The sequence below is a fragment of the Heterodontus francisci genome, chromosome 2, assembly GCF_036365525.1.
Source record: "Heterodontus francisci isolate sHetFra1 chromosome 2, sHetFra1.hap1, whole genome shotgun sequence".
NCBI classification, from domain to species: Eukaryota; Metazoa; Chordata; class Chondrichthyes; order Heterodontiformes; family Heterodontidae; genus Heterodontus; species Heterodontus francisci.
Genome location: NC_090372.1, coordinates 122,982,241 through 122,997,953, shown reverse-complemented (window position 1 = coordinate 122,997,953; position 15,713 = coordinate 122,982,241). Strand labels below are relative to the sequence as shown.

At 45.6% G+C, this 15,713-nt stretch overlaps 1 protein-coding gene across 4 annotated transcripts in view; it reads right to left on the bottom strand.

Moving 5' to 3' along the window:
• Positions 1-8,207, bottom strand: part of nfx1 (nuclear transcription factor, X-box binding 1) — a 102,895-nt gene extending 94,688 nt beyond the window's left edge. For 3 of the 4 annotated variants that reach the window (XM_068010051.1, XM_068010061.1, XM_068010070.1), the window contains exon 1: positions 8,031-8,207. In XM_068010051.1, coding sequence (XP_067866152.1) covers positions 8,031-8,061 — 31 coding nt within the window. In that variant the 5' untranslated portion in view covers positions 8,062-8,207. The other variant, XM_068010079.1, reaches the window with a different exon arrangement.
• Positions 8,208-15,713: the final 7,506 nt, after the last annotated feature.

Genomic DNA, 15,713 nt, shown 5'->3' with positions numbered 1-15,713 from the left:
CAGACTGAATTTCTTTTAGTACCCATAACTAGTGAAAAACTGGACCAATCCCTCAATCACTTTTGCTGTAATCTCCTTCAATGGTACTGCCTCTGGAAATTGAGTGGACAAATCCATGATAGTCAGGAGATACTTATGACCCAACGCAGTAGTAGCTAAGGGACCAACACAATCCACAAGAACCCTACTAAATGGTTCATCAAATGCAGGTATTGGTATTAATGGAGCTGGCTTAATCGAAAGCTCTAGCTTCCCAATCATCTGACACGTGTGACATGTCTTATAGAAGTCAACCATGCCCCTGTGCAGATTCAGCCAGTAAAAATGCATCATTATCCTAGCCTGTGTCTTGCGAATATCCAAATGGTCTGCAACTGGAATCTCATGGGCATTTCTCAAAATTTCACCGCGGCAGCAAGGAGGGGCAACAATTTGATGTACTGCAGCCCAATCCTGATCAGCAGGCCTCGGGGGAGGTCTCCACTTCCCCATCAAAATGTTATTCCCAACATAACAACACTTGGGCCTTTTCAGCTTCTGCTTCAGAACACGCTGTCTGAGACAAGCTTAAGTCAGGGTCTGCTGCTGTGCCTCAAAGAAAATGTTAAATAACTCACCATTGCTAGCCTTGGAGCCTCGATCACCAACTTCCCCATTCCAAATCCTTGAGAAAGGTTTCAGCCAGCCAAAACACCCAAACTGTCCTCCACAACAACGGAGTCCTTCTCAACTTGTTTAACCCCATAAGCCTGGGATCTTGTAACAACACAATCCGGGAATAATCTGGAAAATTCTTCCAACAAAAACTCTTTCAGCAACCTCAACTGGCTTTTCCAAAATGACTGGAGACCCCAATACCTTACACCCAAGCGAGTCATTTCCTGGCAGAAAATCAACCCCCTTAATGGACAAACAAGGAATGGCACTGGCAGTGACAGGACCAGTGACCAAGTCATATTTTAAATCAACCCTCCATAAGGGAACAGATAAATGGGTTCCATCAATCCTTTGGATTAACACCTTCGCATTCAGCCAACTACCAGGAAAGAGGTTCATGCCATCTGCCAACATCAATGACTGTGCCACTCCTGCATCTCTAAGGATAACAACTGGCTTGCCTGCCTCACCAGACAATGGTGGAGATGCTTCACCCTTAAACAGAAAACTTCTATAGTTCTCTGCAACTTGATTCACTCCAGTGAACGTGGGAGCAACTATCTGCTTTTCGTGAACATTGCCCACCAAGACACATGCAACGGGCTTGTTTTTCCACTTCTAACACTCAGCCTTAACATGTCCTTCATGACACAAATAGCATGTTGGTCCCCTTGAACCAAACTTTTTCTCCTCATTTTCTCTTTTACTAACCTGAGATACAACTGTCTCTACCCTTGCCATCTTTCTCAATAGAAGCCTACCTTTTTTCCTCATCAAACTCCCCATATCCCCAATTTCGCTAAAAGTTTCCAAACAGGGGCTATGACTACTGCTTTTAGGAATCAATTTGTAATCATCCACCATTGCTGCAGCATCCCTTATTTTACCAACTTTATGCTTTTCCCAGTGGGACCTTAATCCTGAAGGGACACTATTATTGAATTCTTCCATCAGAATCACTTCCCTAATGCTCCCAAAGTCTTGTGCAATCTTGATCATCTATACCACCTATCAAACACCATTTCCGTCTCTCTAGCAAATTCCATATAGTCTGGCCCTGTTTCTTTTTAAAATTCCTAAATATTTGCCTGTAAGCCTCTGGTACCAACTCATAGGCACTGAGAACAGCAGTCTTCACTGTGTCATAGTCATGGGAGTTGGAGGTCTGCTTTAGGTTGGGAAAAGGAACCCGACCGAAACACATCTGGCCCGAACCCGACCTGGCCCGAGTCCCTCCGATTTTGCCCCGAGCCTGACCCAACCCCACCCCGTCACTACACAGCCCGACCCAACCATCCCTTTACTTATCTTCCTGACAGCGAACCTGCAAGAAGCTGCAGCGCATGCGCGAGATGTCATAGTGACGTCACTCGCTCACTGCGCAGACTCAGTTTCGTCCCGGATTCCCAGCTCAGGTAAGTTTCTTTTATTTTTAATACTTACCAGCAGAGCACTTACCGTGTGTGTCCGGCCCGACCCGAGCCCGAAAGCTGGCCCTGGAAGATGGCCCGACCCGACACGTCATCAAATCAGGGTCAGGTAACAGGCCTCTAATGTGAGTACAGTTCCAAAGCTTTCACTATGAAAACACTTTGAAGCAGTATTGTCCAAGATGATTTGGGCCAATCCAGATTCATGGCAATTTGCTCAAATGCCAAAGTAAATTTCGACACCCTCTTCACTAAATTTAGGTACCAAGCGAGTATTCTTTGCCAAATCAAAACCGTGAGGAGTTTCCTCTAGGCCGTCCTCATCTTTCACCCTCAATTCACTTCTGCCAACTTTGAGCCATTCCATTTTCAATTTGTGGTCTAATGTTCACTTTTGCATTTCTCGTTCCCTTTCTTTATCTTTCTCTTCCGTTTGTCTTTCGAATTCAAGTTTTCTCTTTTCAAATTGCCTTTGTCTTTCTTTTTCTTTCCTTTCCTCTCTTTCCACTCAGCTTCTCCAGTTCGAACTGTCTCCTCTCTTTTTCAGATTCAATTTTGGCTTGAACACTAGCAGAAATGTCCTTCTTTTCCTGACGCTTCAGGTGAGGAACCAATTCTTGGATTATCTCTGCTTTCCTAGCCCCTGGCTTTAAGCTGACCCCTAGGTTCCCTGCTAGAGGTTTCAGATTTTCTTTTGTTAACTGTTTCAAGGCATTAAGAGACAAATCCCTTTTCTCCATCTGAGCAAAGGTACTCATGTTGATTTCCCACTGAACTCAGCCAAAGTAAATGTGAAATCTTGTTTGTTTAAACTCTGGAGAGTTCCAGCAAACTTAATCTGGACCGATCCCGATGAGCCCCCAATTTTTTGATACCCGTGGAGACCACCAACAAATCAGAAGAATCAAATCCACCTCCTCACCTCAATTTAGGAAACAAAAATCAAACGGACAAGATTTCACTTTTATAAAATTTAACCCTCAAACCAAAACCAACTAAATTAAACAGCTAAATAATGATCAATGTAACCTTTAAGATACACATACAAGTTAACCATCAGATGCATCAAGGATGTATCTCAAGTCCTTTGGCCGTCCTATCAGCAGGATGATGCCGACCTGTCTCAAAATTCTTCAGGTCTTTGAATTTTTCAAACAGATCTCCAGATTCCCACCATCCAAGTTGCAAACGACGGTTTCCACTCAATGGCAGTTTCTTTACAATCCAAACCCCACCGATACCATTCCCACCAAAACTGCACACCCAACCAGAACTTCTGTGGTTTTGCTCACAACAGCCTGGTGGTGTACCTTCACTGGGCATGCCTTACGTAACTCTTTAAGGCATTGAAAAGAATGGTAGTAATTTGTATTTTCCCAAGGGTCCGCTCCCAGAAAACAATTCAAAGAGCTTGCCTTTTTTTTTTAAAAAAAAGCAACAGCTGCCTGCTTGTTGCAGTTTAGCAGCTCTGGGAAACTTACAACCCCCAGCTTTGTAGCTGGCTTCCACCCTCCAAAGTCTTCTTGTGAAAACTGAAACCTAAGCTCAATCACATGTCTCTGGTAAAAAAAAACTGTTTCTTTCGTTAACCTGGTTGCGACCTCCCAGAACATTGAAGCTTTTAGTTTCTTTTTCAAAATAGGGTCTGTCTCAAAGAAACACGCTTTGAATCCAAAGTCACAGCACCCAACAGGTCAGTTGCACAAAATGCAGTCCGTACAGATGGACTCCATCACACCTGGACAATATTCAAGTTTGGGCCAATAAGTGGCAAGTAACAGTCATCCCTGACAAGTGCCAGGAAAATACCAAGAATCTAAATGCTTTCCCTTGACTTTCAATGGGCTTACCATCACTGAATCCACCACCATCAGCATCCTGGGGAAGGGGACGGTCACCATTTACCAGAAACTTAACTGGACCAGCCACATAAATACTGTAGCCAAAAGAGCAAGTCAGAGGCTGGGTATTCTGCAGCATGTTACTCACTTCCTGACTCTCCAAAACCTTTACAACATGTACAAGGCACAAGTCAGAAGTGTGATGGAATACTCTCCATTTGCCTGGATGAGTGCTGCTCCAACAACAAAGAAGCTCAACACCTTCCAAATCAAAGTAGCCCACTTGATCAACAGCCCATCTACCGCCTCAAACATTCACACCCTCCACCACCGGTACGCTGTGGCTGCAGTCAGTACCATCCGCTAGATGTCCTGCAGCAACTTGCCAAGGCCTCTTCAACAGCACCTTCCAAACCTGTGACCTCTACTACCTAGATAATCAAGGGAAGCAGGCACATAGGACCACCACTTGCAAGTTCCCCCTCCAAGTCATGTAACATCCTGACTTGGAAAAATATCACCATTCCTTCACTATTGCTGAGTCAAAAACCTGGAACTCCCTCCCTAACAGGACTATGGGTGTACCTACACCAGAGGGACTGCAGTGGTTTGAGAAGACAGCTCACCACCACCTTCAAGGGCAATTAGGGAAGGGCAATAAACGTTGACCTCATCAGTGACACCTAAATCCCAAGACTAAAGATAGCCATCATATATCTGTAAATTCTAATTTAAATTTTTCATCTGCCTATTATCATTTTAATTTCTCTCAAGTACTTTTTTTGTATAAGGACTTGAAATTATATTGGTTTTGATACTGTATGTGCAACATCACTAGGTTGTTTTCTTTGGAGTGAACTACAGGAATCACATGTATGCACACAAGAATCATTTTGCAGTTGATGGTTGAGACAAGAGAAGATTATATGAAAACTGTCCACAAAGCACAGTGCTGCAATCCAGTCTTACTTCTCTGTCACTGCCCTTGTCTTCACGAGTGTTATTATGCTGCATGACTGCTTATCCAACAAGTCACATGTCAGCCATAACTTTCTCCAGCTTAATACTAGCAAGGCTGATGCCATCCTGTTCAGCTTGACCTGAAACTCTATATTCCAACCCCAAAATCCACCGCCTTCTCAATTGTTCACTCCAGCCAAACCGGAGACCCTGAACTGAACATCAAACCCTCAACCGTGTCCGACCCATTCCCCGTACCTCTACCCTCACCCCTTCCCCTCCCTCCCAGAACCGTGACAGGGTTCCCCTTGTCCTCACTTTTCACCCCACCAGCCTCCATATCCAAAGGATCATCCTCCGCCATTTCCGCCACCTCCAGCGTGATGCCACTACCAGTCGCATCTTCCCCTCCCTTCCCGTCAGCATTCCGAAGGGATCGTTCCCTCCGCGACACCCTGGTCCACTCCTCCATTACCCCCACCACCTCGTCCCCGTCCCAGGGCACCTTCCCCTGCAATCGCAGGAGGTGTAATACCTGCCCATTTACCTCCTCTCTCCTCACTATCCCAGGCCCCAAACACTCCTTTCAGGTGAAGCAGCAATTTACTTGTACTTCTTTCAATGTAGTATACTGTATTCGCTGCTCACAGTGTGGTCTCCTCTACATTGGGGAGACCAAGCGCAGACTGGGTGACCGCTTTGCGGAACATCTCCACTCAGTCCGCAAGCAGGACCCTGAGCTTCTGGTTGCTTGCCATTTCAGCACTCCCCCCTGCTCTCATGCTCACATCTCTGTCCTGGGATTGCTGCAGTGTTCCAGTGAACATCAACACAAGCTCGAGGAACAGCATCTCATTTACCAATTAGGCACACTACAGCCTGCCGGACTGAACATTGAGTTCAATAATTTCAGAGCATGACAGCCCTCCACTTTACTTTCATTTTTAGTTATTTTTTCTTCCTTTTTTTTTAAAAACATTCTTTTTTACATTTTTTACAATCTTTTTTTTGCATTTATTTCATTTCATCTTAGTTTGTTCAGTTTGCTTACCCACTGTTTTTTTTTCAGGTTTGCACTTGCTGCTGTTCAATATTCAGTGTATTTACACCTAATCTGTACTAATGCTTTGTCTTTCAACACACCATTAACATATTGTTTGCCTTTGCTCCGTGACCTTTTGGTCAGCTATGTGGCCTGGTCCAATCTAGATCTCCTTTGGTATCTCTTGCCCCACCCCCACCCCCACCTCACTTGCTTATAACCTGTGACTTTTCTAATATTTGTCAGTTCCGAAGAAGGGTCACTGACCCGAAACGTTAACTCTGCTTCTCTTTCCACAGATGCTGCCAGACCTGCTGAGTGATTCCAGCATTTCTTGTTTTTATATCAAACCTCAGGTTTCAATCATCAAAGCTGCTTATTTCCATCTATATAACATCTTCCACCAGTGTCCATATCTAAACTAGCTGGAACCCTCATACATGCCTTCATTAGCTCTGTCTGCAATTACCTTTTTGCTGTCTTCTCAAGTTCCATGCTACATAAACTCCAACTTGTTAGAAACACCATTGCCCACAGCCCATCAGCAATAAGGGCCACTCACTTATTACTCCATCCCTCAACCCTCTGTTGACTCCCTTTCCAACCACTGAGTTCAAAACCTCACTTACAAATCTTTCCACAGTTTTACTGTAGTATCTTCTGGTTTTATGCCTGAGGTTACACACAGCCACTTTTCGAACACTGGGGTAATGTGTGCATCACCTCCCTTTACTCAGCAGCCAAGCCATTAGCAGTAATACTTCTGCACTCCCCTCCAAGTCAGACACTATCCTGACTTGGAAATATATTTGCTGTTCCTTTATTGTTGCTGGATCAAAATCTTGGAACTCCCTAACAGCATTATGGGTGTACCTACACCACAAGGTCTGAAACAGTTCAAGAAGGTGGCTCACCACCACCTCAAGGGCAATTAGGGATGGGCAATAAATGCTGGCCTTGCTAGCAATGCCCACATCCCATGAATGAATAAAAAAAAATTCTGGGCTTCTTTTCCTAAACTCTTATTCTTGCTATATCACTCTCCAATTTCAAAAGGCTCCTAAAACCTACCTCTTCTCCACTAAACCTTCGATTAAGTCTCCTAACTCCTGCTCTTCATCCTTCCTCTCTTTGTGAAGTGCCTGGAGACTTTTTAGGGCATTAAAGATGCTCCATAAGTGCAAGTGACTTGTAACAACCTATTGTGTTAAGAGAATAAAGTTTGAGAAGTTTATGCTTGTAACTTGAATCCTGACATTGGAATATTGCAGGGTATACTCATGGAGAGTGTAATAAATTGAAAGACTATACATTTTCTTTCAAATTATTTTGCTTAAATCTATAGTGCTCCATTACCACCTGAAAGTGCATGCGCTTGGAGATCAATTTGTATTGATTTTCTGCTGCAGGGATTAGCAAGTAATCTTTGAGTGTGACACTTTTCATCACAATGTACACTGTGCACTTATAAACACATCTGGTGTGAACAGGTGCTTTATAACTCACCATTCACACTAGGGCTGGAAATCCTCACTTGGACCTTTATTAGGTTGTGCTACTTATTTCAATGTGTTTAAAAATTACATACTGTATAGCATTTACAGCACAACTAGTCAAAGTCCAGATTTATATGAGCCTCCTCACACCTCACCTTATCAGCTATTCTTCTATTTCTTCCTTCATGTATTTATTTAGTTTCTCTTAAATACATTTGCGCTATTCACCTCAACTACTGCATGTGATAACAACTTACTCTTTGGGTAAAGAAGTTTCTGCTGTATTCCTTACTGGATTTATTAGGATTTTTAAAAAAATTTGTGGACCCTAATTTTGGACTCAACAAAAATGGAAACTAAACTATGCCTATTTTATCAATCCTTCCATAATTTTAAAGACCTTTATTAAATCACCTCTTAGACGTCTCTTTTCAAGATTTTAAGTGTTTAACGATCTCAACCATAAAGTTCCTCCACATGACGACATCATCTTCCACGGCCGTTCTCCAAACGGTGCCGGGGGACTGACTATTCGCTCGGCCCCGTGCCCCAGGCCCACTCGGCCTGACCTGAACTAACTCGGCCCCGGCCCTTGGTACAATACCTGGCGGCTCTCCCGCTCTCGGGGCTGCCATCCGATCCTCGCGGCTGTCATTCACATCAAGGCCCGAAGCCTGCTCTAAATTCGACCAGACAAAAAGTCGCACTCAGCAGCAACCGAGGGAAAAGAAGTGACAGCAAATAAACGGGAAAGCCTGAGCCGCTTCCTGTCCAACTCTGGCCCCGCCTATTGCGCATGAGCCTCACTCACAACACGCCCACAATTCAAGCGGAGACAGTCAGAGCCCTGCTCTCGTCAGCCGCAGAGGGCGCTGCTAGCGGAGAGCCAGAAGCAGGGAACAGGAGGAGCTGTTGGCGAACAGCTGGGAGTAGACAGCAGGGGGCACTGTTGGCAGAAATCCGGGAGCAGGCAGCAGGGGGCACTGTTGGCAGAAATCCGGGAGCAGGCAGCAGGGGGCACTGTTGGTGGAGAGCCGGGAGCAGGTAGCAAAGGGCACTGTTGGCAGAGAGCTGGGAGTAGGCAGCAGGGGGCACTGTTGGCAGAGAACCAGGAGTAGGCAGCAGGGGGCACTGTTGGCAGAGAGCAGGGGGCACCGGGAGCAGGGGGCTCTGTTGGCAGAGAGCCAGGAGTAGGCAGCAAAGGGCACTGTTGGCAGAAATCTGGGAGCAGGCAGCAGGGGGCACTGTTGGTGGAGAGCCGGGAGCAGGTAGCAAAGGGCACTGTTGGCAGAGAGCTGGGAGTAGGCAGCAGGGGGTACTGTTGGCAGAGAGCAGGGGGCACCGGGAGCAGGGGGCTGTGTTGGAGGAGAGCCGAGAGCACACAAGAACACAAGAATTAGGAGCAGAAGTAGGAAATCTGACCCCTCGAGCCTGCTCTGCCATTTGATAAGGTTATGGCTGATCTGATTGTGATCTCAACTCCATTTTCCTGTCCCCATAACCCTTCACTCCCTTGTCGATCAAAAATCTATCTGACTCAGCCTTGAATATATTCAATGCCCCAGCCTCCACTGCTCTCTGGGGAAGAGTATTCCACAGACTAATGAATCTTAAAATTCTCCTCATCTCTGTCTTAAACTGTCCCCTAGTTCTGGACTGTCCCGCAAGGGGAAACATCCTTTCAGCATCCCTCCTGTCAAGTTCCCTCAGGATCTTATATGTTTCAATAAGATCACTTCTCATTCTTCTAAACTCCAATGGGTATAGGCTCAACCTGCTCAACCTTTCCTCATAAAATAACCCCTTCGTCCCAGGAATCGGTGGAGTGAACCTACTCTGAACTGCTAATGCAATTATATCCTTTAAGTAAGGAGACCAAAACTGTACACAGTACTCCAGGTGCAGGTGAACTCAGGCCCTGTATAACTGTAGCAACACTTCTCTATTTTTATACTCGATTTCCCTTCAATAAACACCAATGTTCCATTTGCTTTCCTAATTACTTGCTGTACCTGCATACCAACTTTTTGTGATTCATGTGCCAGGACACCCAGATCCCTCAGTACTATAGAGTTCTGCAGTCTCTCTCCATTCAAATAATATACTGCCTATCTATTCTTCCTGCCAAAGTGGACAAATTCATTTTCCCACATTATACTCCATCTGCCAAATTTTCGCCCACCCACTTAACCTATCTGAATCCCTTTGCAGACTCTTTATGTCCTCTTGACTGCTTACTTTCCTATCTATCTTTGTGTCATCGGCAAATTTAGTTACCAAAAATTCTATCCCTTCATCCGAGTCATTGATATAGATTGTAAATAGTCAACACCGTTTGGGTAGACTACACCCTGACAGAATGACCAATAGCGCAGAAAGTCTAGGTTGGGGACTGGAGGCTGTCCCTTACCAGGTTTATAGCAGATGAGAACTTGACCAGTAAAATGAAAAAGGATGGGTGGAAATCTAATGACCCCCCAGAAGTACAAAAAGCATGGTGGAAGGGCCAAAAGAAAGGGCTGAAGGATAAGGCGATTAGGATCAGAATCAATTCGTGACTCCTCAGATACTGAAGCAGTCCGTGTAGAAATGCAGCATGACCTGGACAATATCCAGGCTTGGGCTGATAAGTGGCAAGTAACATTCATGCCACACAAGTGCCAGGCAATGACCATCTCCAACAAGATAGAATCTAACCATCTCCCTGTGACATTCAACGGCATTACCATCGCTGAATCCCCCACTATCAACATCCTAGAGGCTACCATTGACCAGAAACTGAACTGGAGTAGCCATATAAATACCGTGGCTACAAGAGCAGGTCAGAGGCTAGGAATCCTGAGGCGAGTAATTCACCTCCTGACTCCCCAAAGCCTGTCCACCATCTACAAGGCACAAGTCAGGAGTGTGATGGAATACTCTCCACTTGCCTGGATGGGTGCAGCTCCAACAACACTCAAGAAGCTCGACACCATCCAGGACAAAGCAGCCCGCTTGATTGGCACACCATGTACAAACATTCACTCCCTCCACCACCGACACACAGTAGCGGCAGTGTGTACCATCTACAAGATGCACTGCAGCAATGCACCAAGGCTCCTTAGACAGCACCTTCCAAACCTCTACCAACTAGAAGGACAAGGGCAGCAAATACATGGGAACACCACCACCTGCAAGTTCCCCTCCAAGTCACACACCATCCTGACTTGGAACTATATCGCCGTTCCTTCACTGTCGCTGGGTCAAAATCCTGGAACTCCCTTCCTAACAGCACTGTGGGTCTACCTACCCCAAATGGACAGCAGCGGTTCAAGAAGGCAGCTCACCACCACCTTCTCATGGGAAATTAGGGATGGGCAATAAATGCTGGCATAGCCAGTGATGCCCACATCCCATGAATGAATAGAAAAATAAAAAATTCTTATATGGGACTCCGCCGGCGAGTCCACAAACATTTCCAAAAGTAGAAACAAATTAACAGCCAGTCCAGAAACAAGTCCAGAGATAGAAACAGGTTTCAGGAAACGATAGGTAGAAATTACATTGGAAGTACCACAGTAGTCTAAAATGCCGTTGAAAGGACAAAAGAAGAAAAACTTGTGTATTTGTCTGTCTGTGTGCGTGTGTGTGTGCGTGTGTGTGTGTGTGTGTAATCTGTTCATTATTTGTATCCTGAACAAGAGAGGTTGTTAGACTCCATTAAGTGTACATGAGCACATTGGCTAGCTTCGTGGCTGAACTGCATAGCCAGATTCACTAGTTCAATTGTAACTCTTAATTTAAAAAAATTGAATTGTTAGAATAATTGTACAGCCAGTCGGTATTTATTAATGAATTACGGCTGTTAGCTATCATGAGCTTGCTCATTTCTAAATCATATTGAGCAAAGCAATGTTTAAATGAAATTTTAAGTTGGATTTGAATTTAACCAACATGCTAGCAAAACACTAAAGAACCAGGACCTGAAATGTTAACTCTGCTTCTCTCTCCACAGATGCTGCCAGACCTGCTGAGTATTTCCAGCATTTCTTGTTTTTATTACTAAAGAACCAGGGGCATCCAAACCCTTCTCGGGGTAAAGAATACAGGGATCATGGGAGATTGCAATTGGCCAAAGTACTACCTCATACCTAAATACATGACCCAGAGAGATTCCCTCCTTACAGGATCTCACTGGCTGGGTACAGGGAATAATGTTGTCTGTCCACATCCCATAGGGATAGAGACGAGAACCGTGCCTGGTTTTAATACAACCCTAAACTGTACCCTTGAAATTTCCAGCGCCTGCCATGAACTGATGCAGGTGGCACAACATGGAGAGGGGAATACTGCGTGACCACCAGCGAACCCTAAAACCAATACGGTAACATCCACTGCCCAGTGATAAACTTGAGTTTCTGCATCCACCCCTGGGTCCCAATGAAAATCGGACATTTGGTGATAACTCACATCCGGCACCCCCTATAGGGAGTGGATGAGCATAACTGATGATCTAACGGAGGACTTGTTGAGACACCTGCATCCCGAGGAGAAGTGAATCCCTAAACTGCTGGAACATCTATTGAAGGTGAGGGAAGAGGCCCGGACAGCAATGAAGCAGTATCACCGAATCCAACAGGAGGTCAAGCAACTGGGAGAGGATGTGGCAGCTGAACTGAAGGACGCATCATGGTGGGAGGTGGTTTGGGACTGGGGTATTAGGATGGACGTTCACCCCTGGATTAGAATTGATTCCCATGTACTGGTAGCGGTGCAGTTGCTAATTGCTATCGAACTTATGGTTGAATGTTGTACCTGGCACCTAAATTGAGATGTTATGCATAATTTAGAAAATGGAACCGTGCAAATCTAACCACCAGTCTGGCCAACAGTGATGCAGCAAGGAGCACTTAGCGTTAGTTGGCCATCTTGCTAGTAGCCTAGGGCCAAAAGGGAGGACTGAAGTGGTGTACGTCGGGAGTGCTGCAGGCTTGACTACAATTGCTGTAATTTATGTAGAATAATACAAAGTATCAATCCAAGACTGAGTCTAGTCACTAGGACACAGGTGAGGTCGTAAGAGGATGCTAGGGAAGGATCCGCAGCTCATCGAAACTGGTAGGATCCCCTGATTAATCGACAGGCAGAGGATCCTAGAGTAATGGCTATCGTGGGCCAGGTGTTGGCCAAGGACCAAAAGGTGGGTCTGTAGGGGAGACTGGCATAGGGAACCATGGGATACTTGGTGTAACTTAGGTCCCTGTAACTTGAGAAAGTTTGACTGCTAGACACACAAATTATATGAATACCTAACCAGAAGGTAACGAGCTCAGGAGGCAGACACCCAAATCCTATGAATAGCCTAAGAATCCTATGAATAGGGTAATCAAGCGATTGACGAGGTGAATAATATAACCAAGGCAGGATGAGATCAGGGAAGGCAATAGATGGGAGATGATGTAATTATGAAACAGTTTATTAAGTAAACCTCCTGTAAAACTGTCTAAAATGACTACTGGAACAATGTACTAGCAGAACCCCTGCAATACATTACTTGTCCATAGATCACTGAAGGTAGCAGCACAGGTAGATAAGGTGGTTAGCAAGGCATATGGGATACTTGCCTTTATTAGCCGAGGCATAGAATATAAGAGCAGGGAGGTTATGATGGAGCTGTATAAAATGCTAATTAGGTCACAGCTGGAGTACTGTGTATAGTTCTGGTCACCACACTAAAGGAAGGATGTGATTACACTGGAGAGGGTGCAGAGGCGATTCACCAGGATGTTGCCTGGGTTAGTGCATTTCAGCTATGAAGAGACTAGATAGGCTGGGGTTGTTTTCCTTAGAGTAGAGAAGGCTGAGGGGGAACCTGTTTGAGGTATACAAAATTATGATGGGCATTGATTGGTTCGATAGGAAGAAACTTTTTCCCTTAGCAGAGGGGTCAATAACCAGGGGCCATAAATTTAAGGTAAGGGGCAGGAGGTTTAGAAGGGATTTGAGGAAAACATTTTTCACCCAGAGGATGGTTGGAACCTGGAACGCACTGCCTGAAGAGGTGGTCGAGGCAGGAATCCTCACAATATTTAAGAAGTATTTAGATGAGCACTTGAAACGCCATAGCATACAAGACTATGAGCCAAGTGCTGGACAATGGGATTAGAATAGTTTGGTGCTTGATGGCCGGCACAGACACGATGGGCCGAAGGGCCTGTTTCTGTGCTGTATAACTCTATGATTCTATGACTCTAATCATTCGTGAGAGTAGGACTTCTCCTTGCATGCTCGTAAATAAAGATCGGTCATTTGTACAAGACATCCAACTCTCGAGGCAAGCCCTCACCCTTACAACACCAAAATCTAGTTTGTTAATATATAGCAAGAAAAGCAGTGGTCCTAGTATTGACCCCTGGGGATCGCCACTGTATACCTTCCTTTAGTTGGAAAAATAACCATTCACCATTACTGTTTGTTTCCTGTCACACTCAGCCAACTTCATATCCATGCTGCCACTATCCCTTTTATTCCATGGGCTGCAACTTTGTTGGTGAGCCTAATACGTGGCACTTTATAAAATGCCTTTTGGAAGTCCATGCATATCACATCAGCAATATTACCAAAGCTTCAAACCCTTACATTTAATTTTAATTTAAAAAAAAGTCACTTAGAATTTATTGAAACAAATTAAATAAATATTTCAAGCTTCTGTCCGACCCCCTCCAATGACCAAACAATTCATTCCTCACCCTATCACCCCAAAATACTTATCTTGTGCACCTGACCTTCCCCCCCCCCCACAAAGTTCACAAACTTTAATCTTTAATCCTTCCCACAACCCCATTGACCAATGAAATTAGTTTTACCCGCACCCCCCCACTGAGAAACTTACCTGCTCCCCCCTTCCCACCAGCATTCGACCTTACATCAATGGACAGTGATCTGATGGCGCGGGAGTGCTGGCTGCTGGCTCCAATATGGCAACGGAACAGGCAGTGGGAGTGTGTAAGTAGTTAATTCAGTAATTTGCATGTTTTTTAATATGTAAATTTGGCTCCCGTCACTTAGAGGTGGGGGGGCCGCCATGAGGCCTCGCCACCGCCAGCAATATGGGGCTGGACCTTACTGGTATTGAGACCTGTGGCTGGCCTCTCCTGTAGGCATTATTCAGGCCCCCCACTATGACCCCTGACATTGGGGGGGCCTCATCCTGATGACCACCTTTGTGTGCGGCTGCATCAAGCTATGTGTAGATCCCCAGTACGCAAACTTGAAGTGTCACTACGTGCTGAGGTTCTATCTGTCCCCGGTGTTGCGAAGGATGGGCCTGGTCACATTGCCGCGGAACGCACCATACAGTTGGGCGGCGCCGTACCACCTATCCTTTGTGGAGCAGTTTCTGCGGAAAAACACCTTTGACCACCAGTCCATCAGGCAGTGGTCTGCACGGAATGTCCTCAAGGCCCTACGGGAAAAGGAAACGGTGGATCCTGTTGGATGGTTCCCCGAGCAGACCGTCAAAGTCATTTGGCGGAATGCCTCATCACCAGAACTTTCAAACAAGCACCAAGACGTAGCTTGGCTGGTGGTGAGAAGGGCCCTCCCCGTCAGATCCTTCATGCACACCCGAAGCCTCGCCCCCTCCGCACAGTGCCCCCGTGTTGGCTGTGGTGGGGAAGAGACGGTCGCCCACCTCCTCCTGGAATGTGCCTTTGCAAAGCAGGTGTGGAAAGAGATGCAGTGGTTTTTGTCAAGGTTCATCCCAAGCAGCTCTGTAACACAGGAGTCTGTGCTCTACGGGCTGTTCCCAGGGACGCACACCGAGACAAACATCAACTGCTGCTGGAGGACTATCAATTCGGTGAAAGACGCCCTTTGGTCTGCCCGAAACTTGCTGGTCTTCCAGCGCAAAGAGTTGTCTACCACCGAATGTTGCAGACTGGCACATTCCAAGGTCCAGGACGACGTGCTGAGGTACGCACTAAAGCTTGGGGCAGCCGCAGCAAAGGCTCAATGGGGAAAGACCACAGTGTAAGGTTCCCCCACCAAGCTGGACTGAGGGGCTGGATCCATGGGAAACCCCTCGAACTGTATCGTTAATATTCTGAATTGCTGTAAATGTAAAACTGTAATTGACATGACAATTGTGAAACGGAAGGGTTGGGAAGAAACTCATGACAGTATTGAAGGAAACTGATCTCCCTTGCAATGTTTGTATTCTTTGGTGCTGTTTGGAAACTGTTTGGCAATGTAATTTTTACAGATTTTTATGAATAAAGTATATTTTGGAAATAAAAAAAATAAAAAA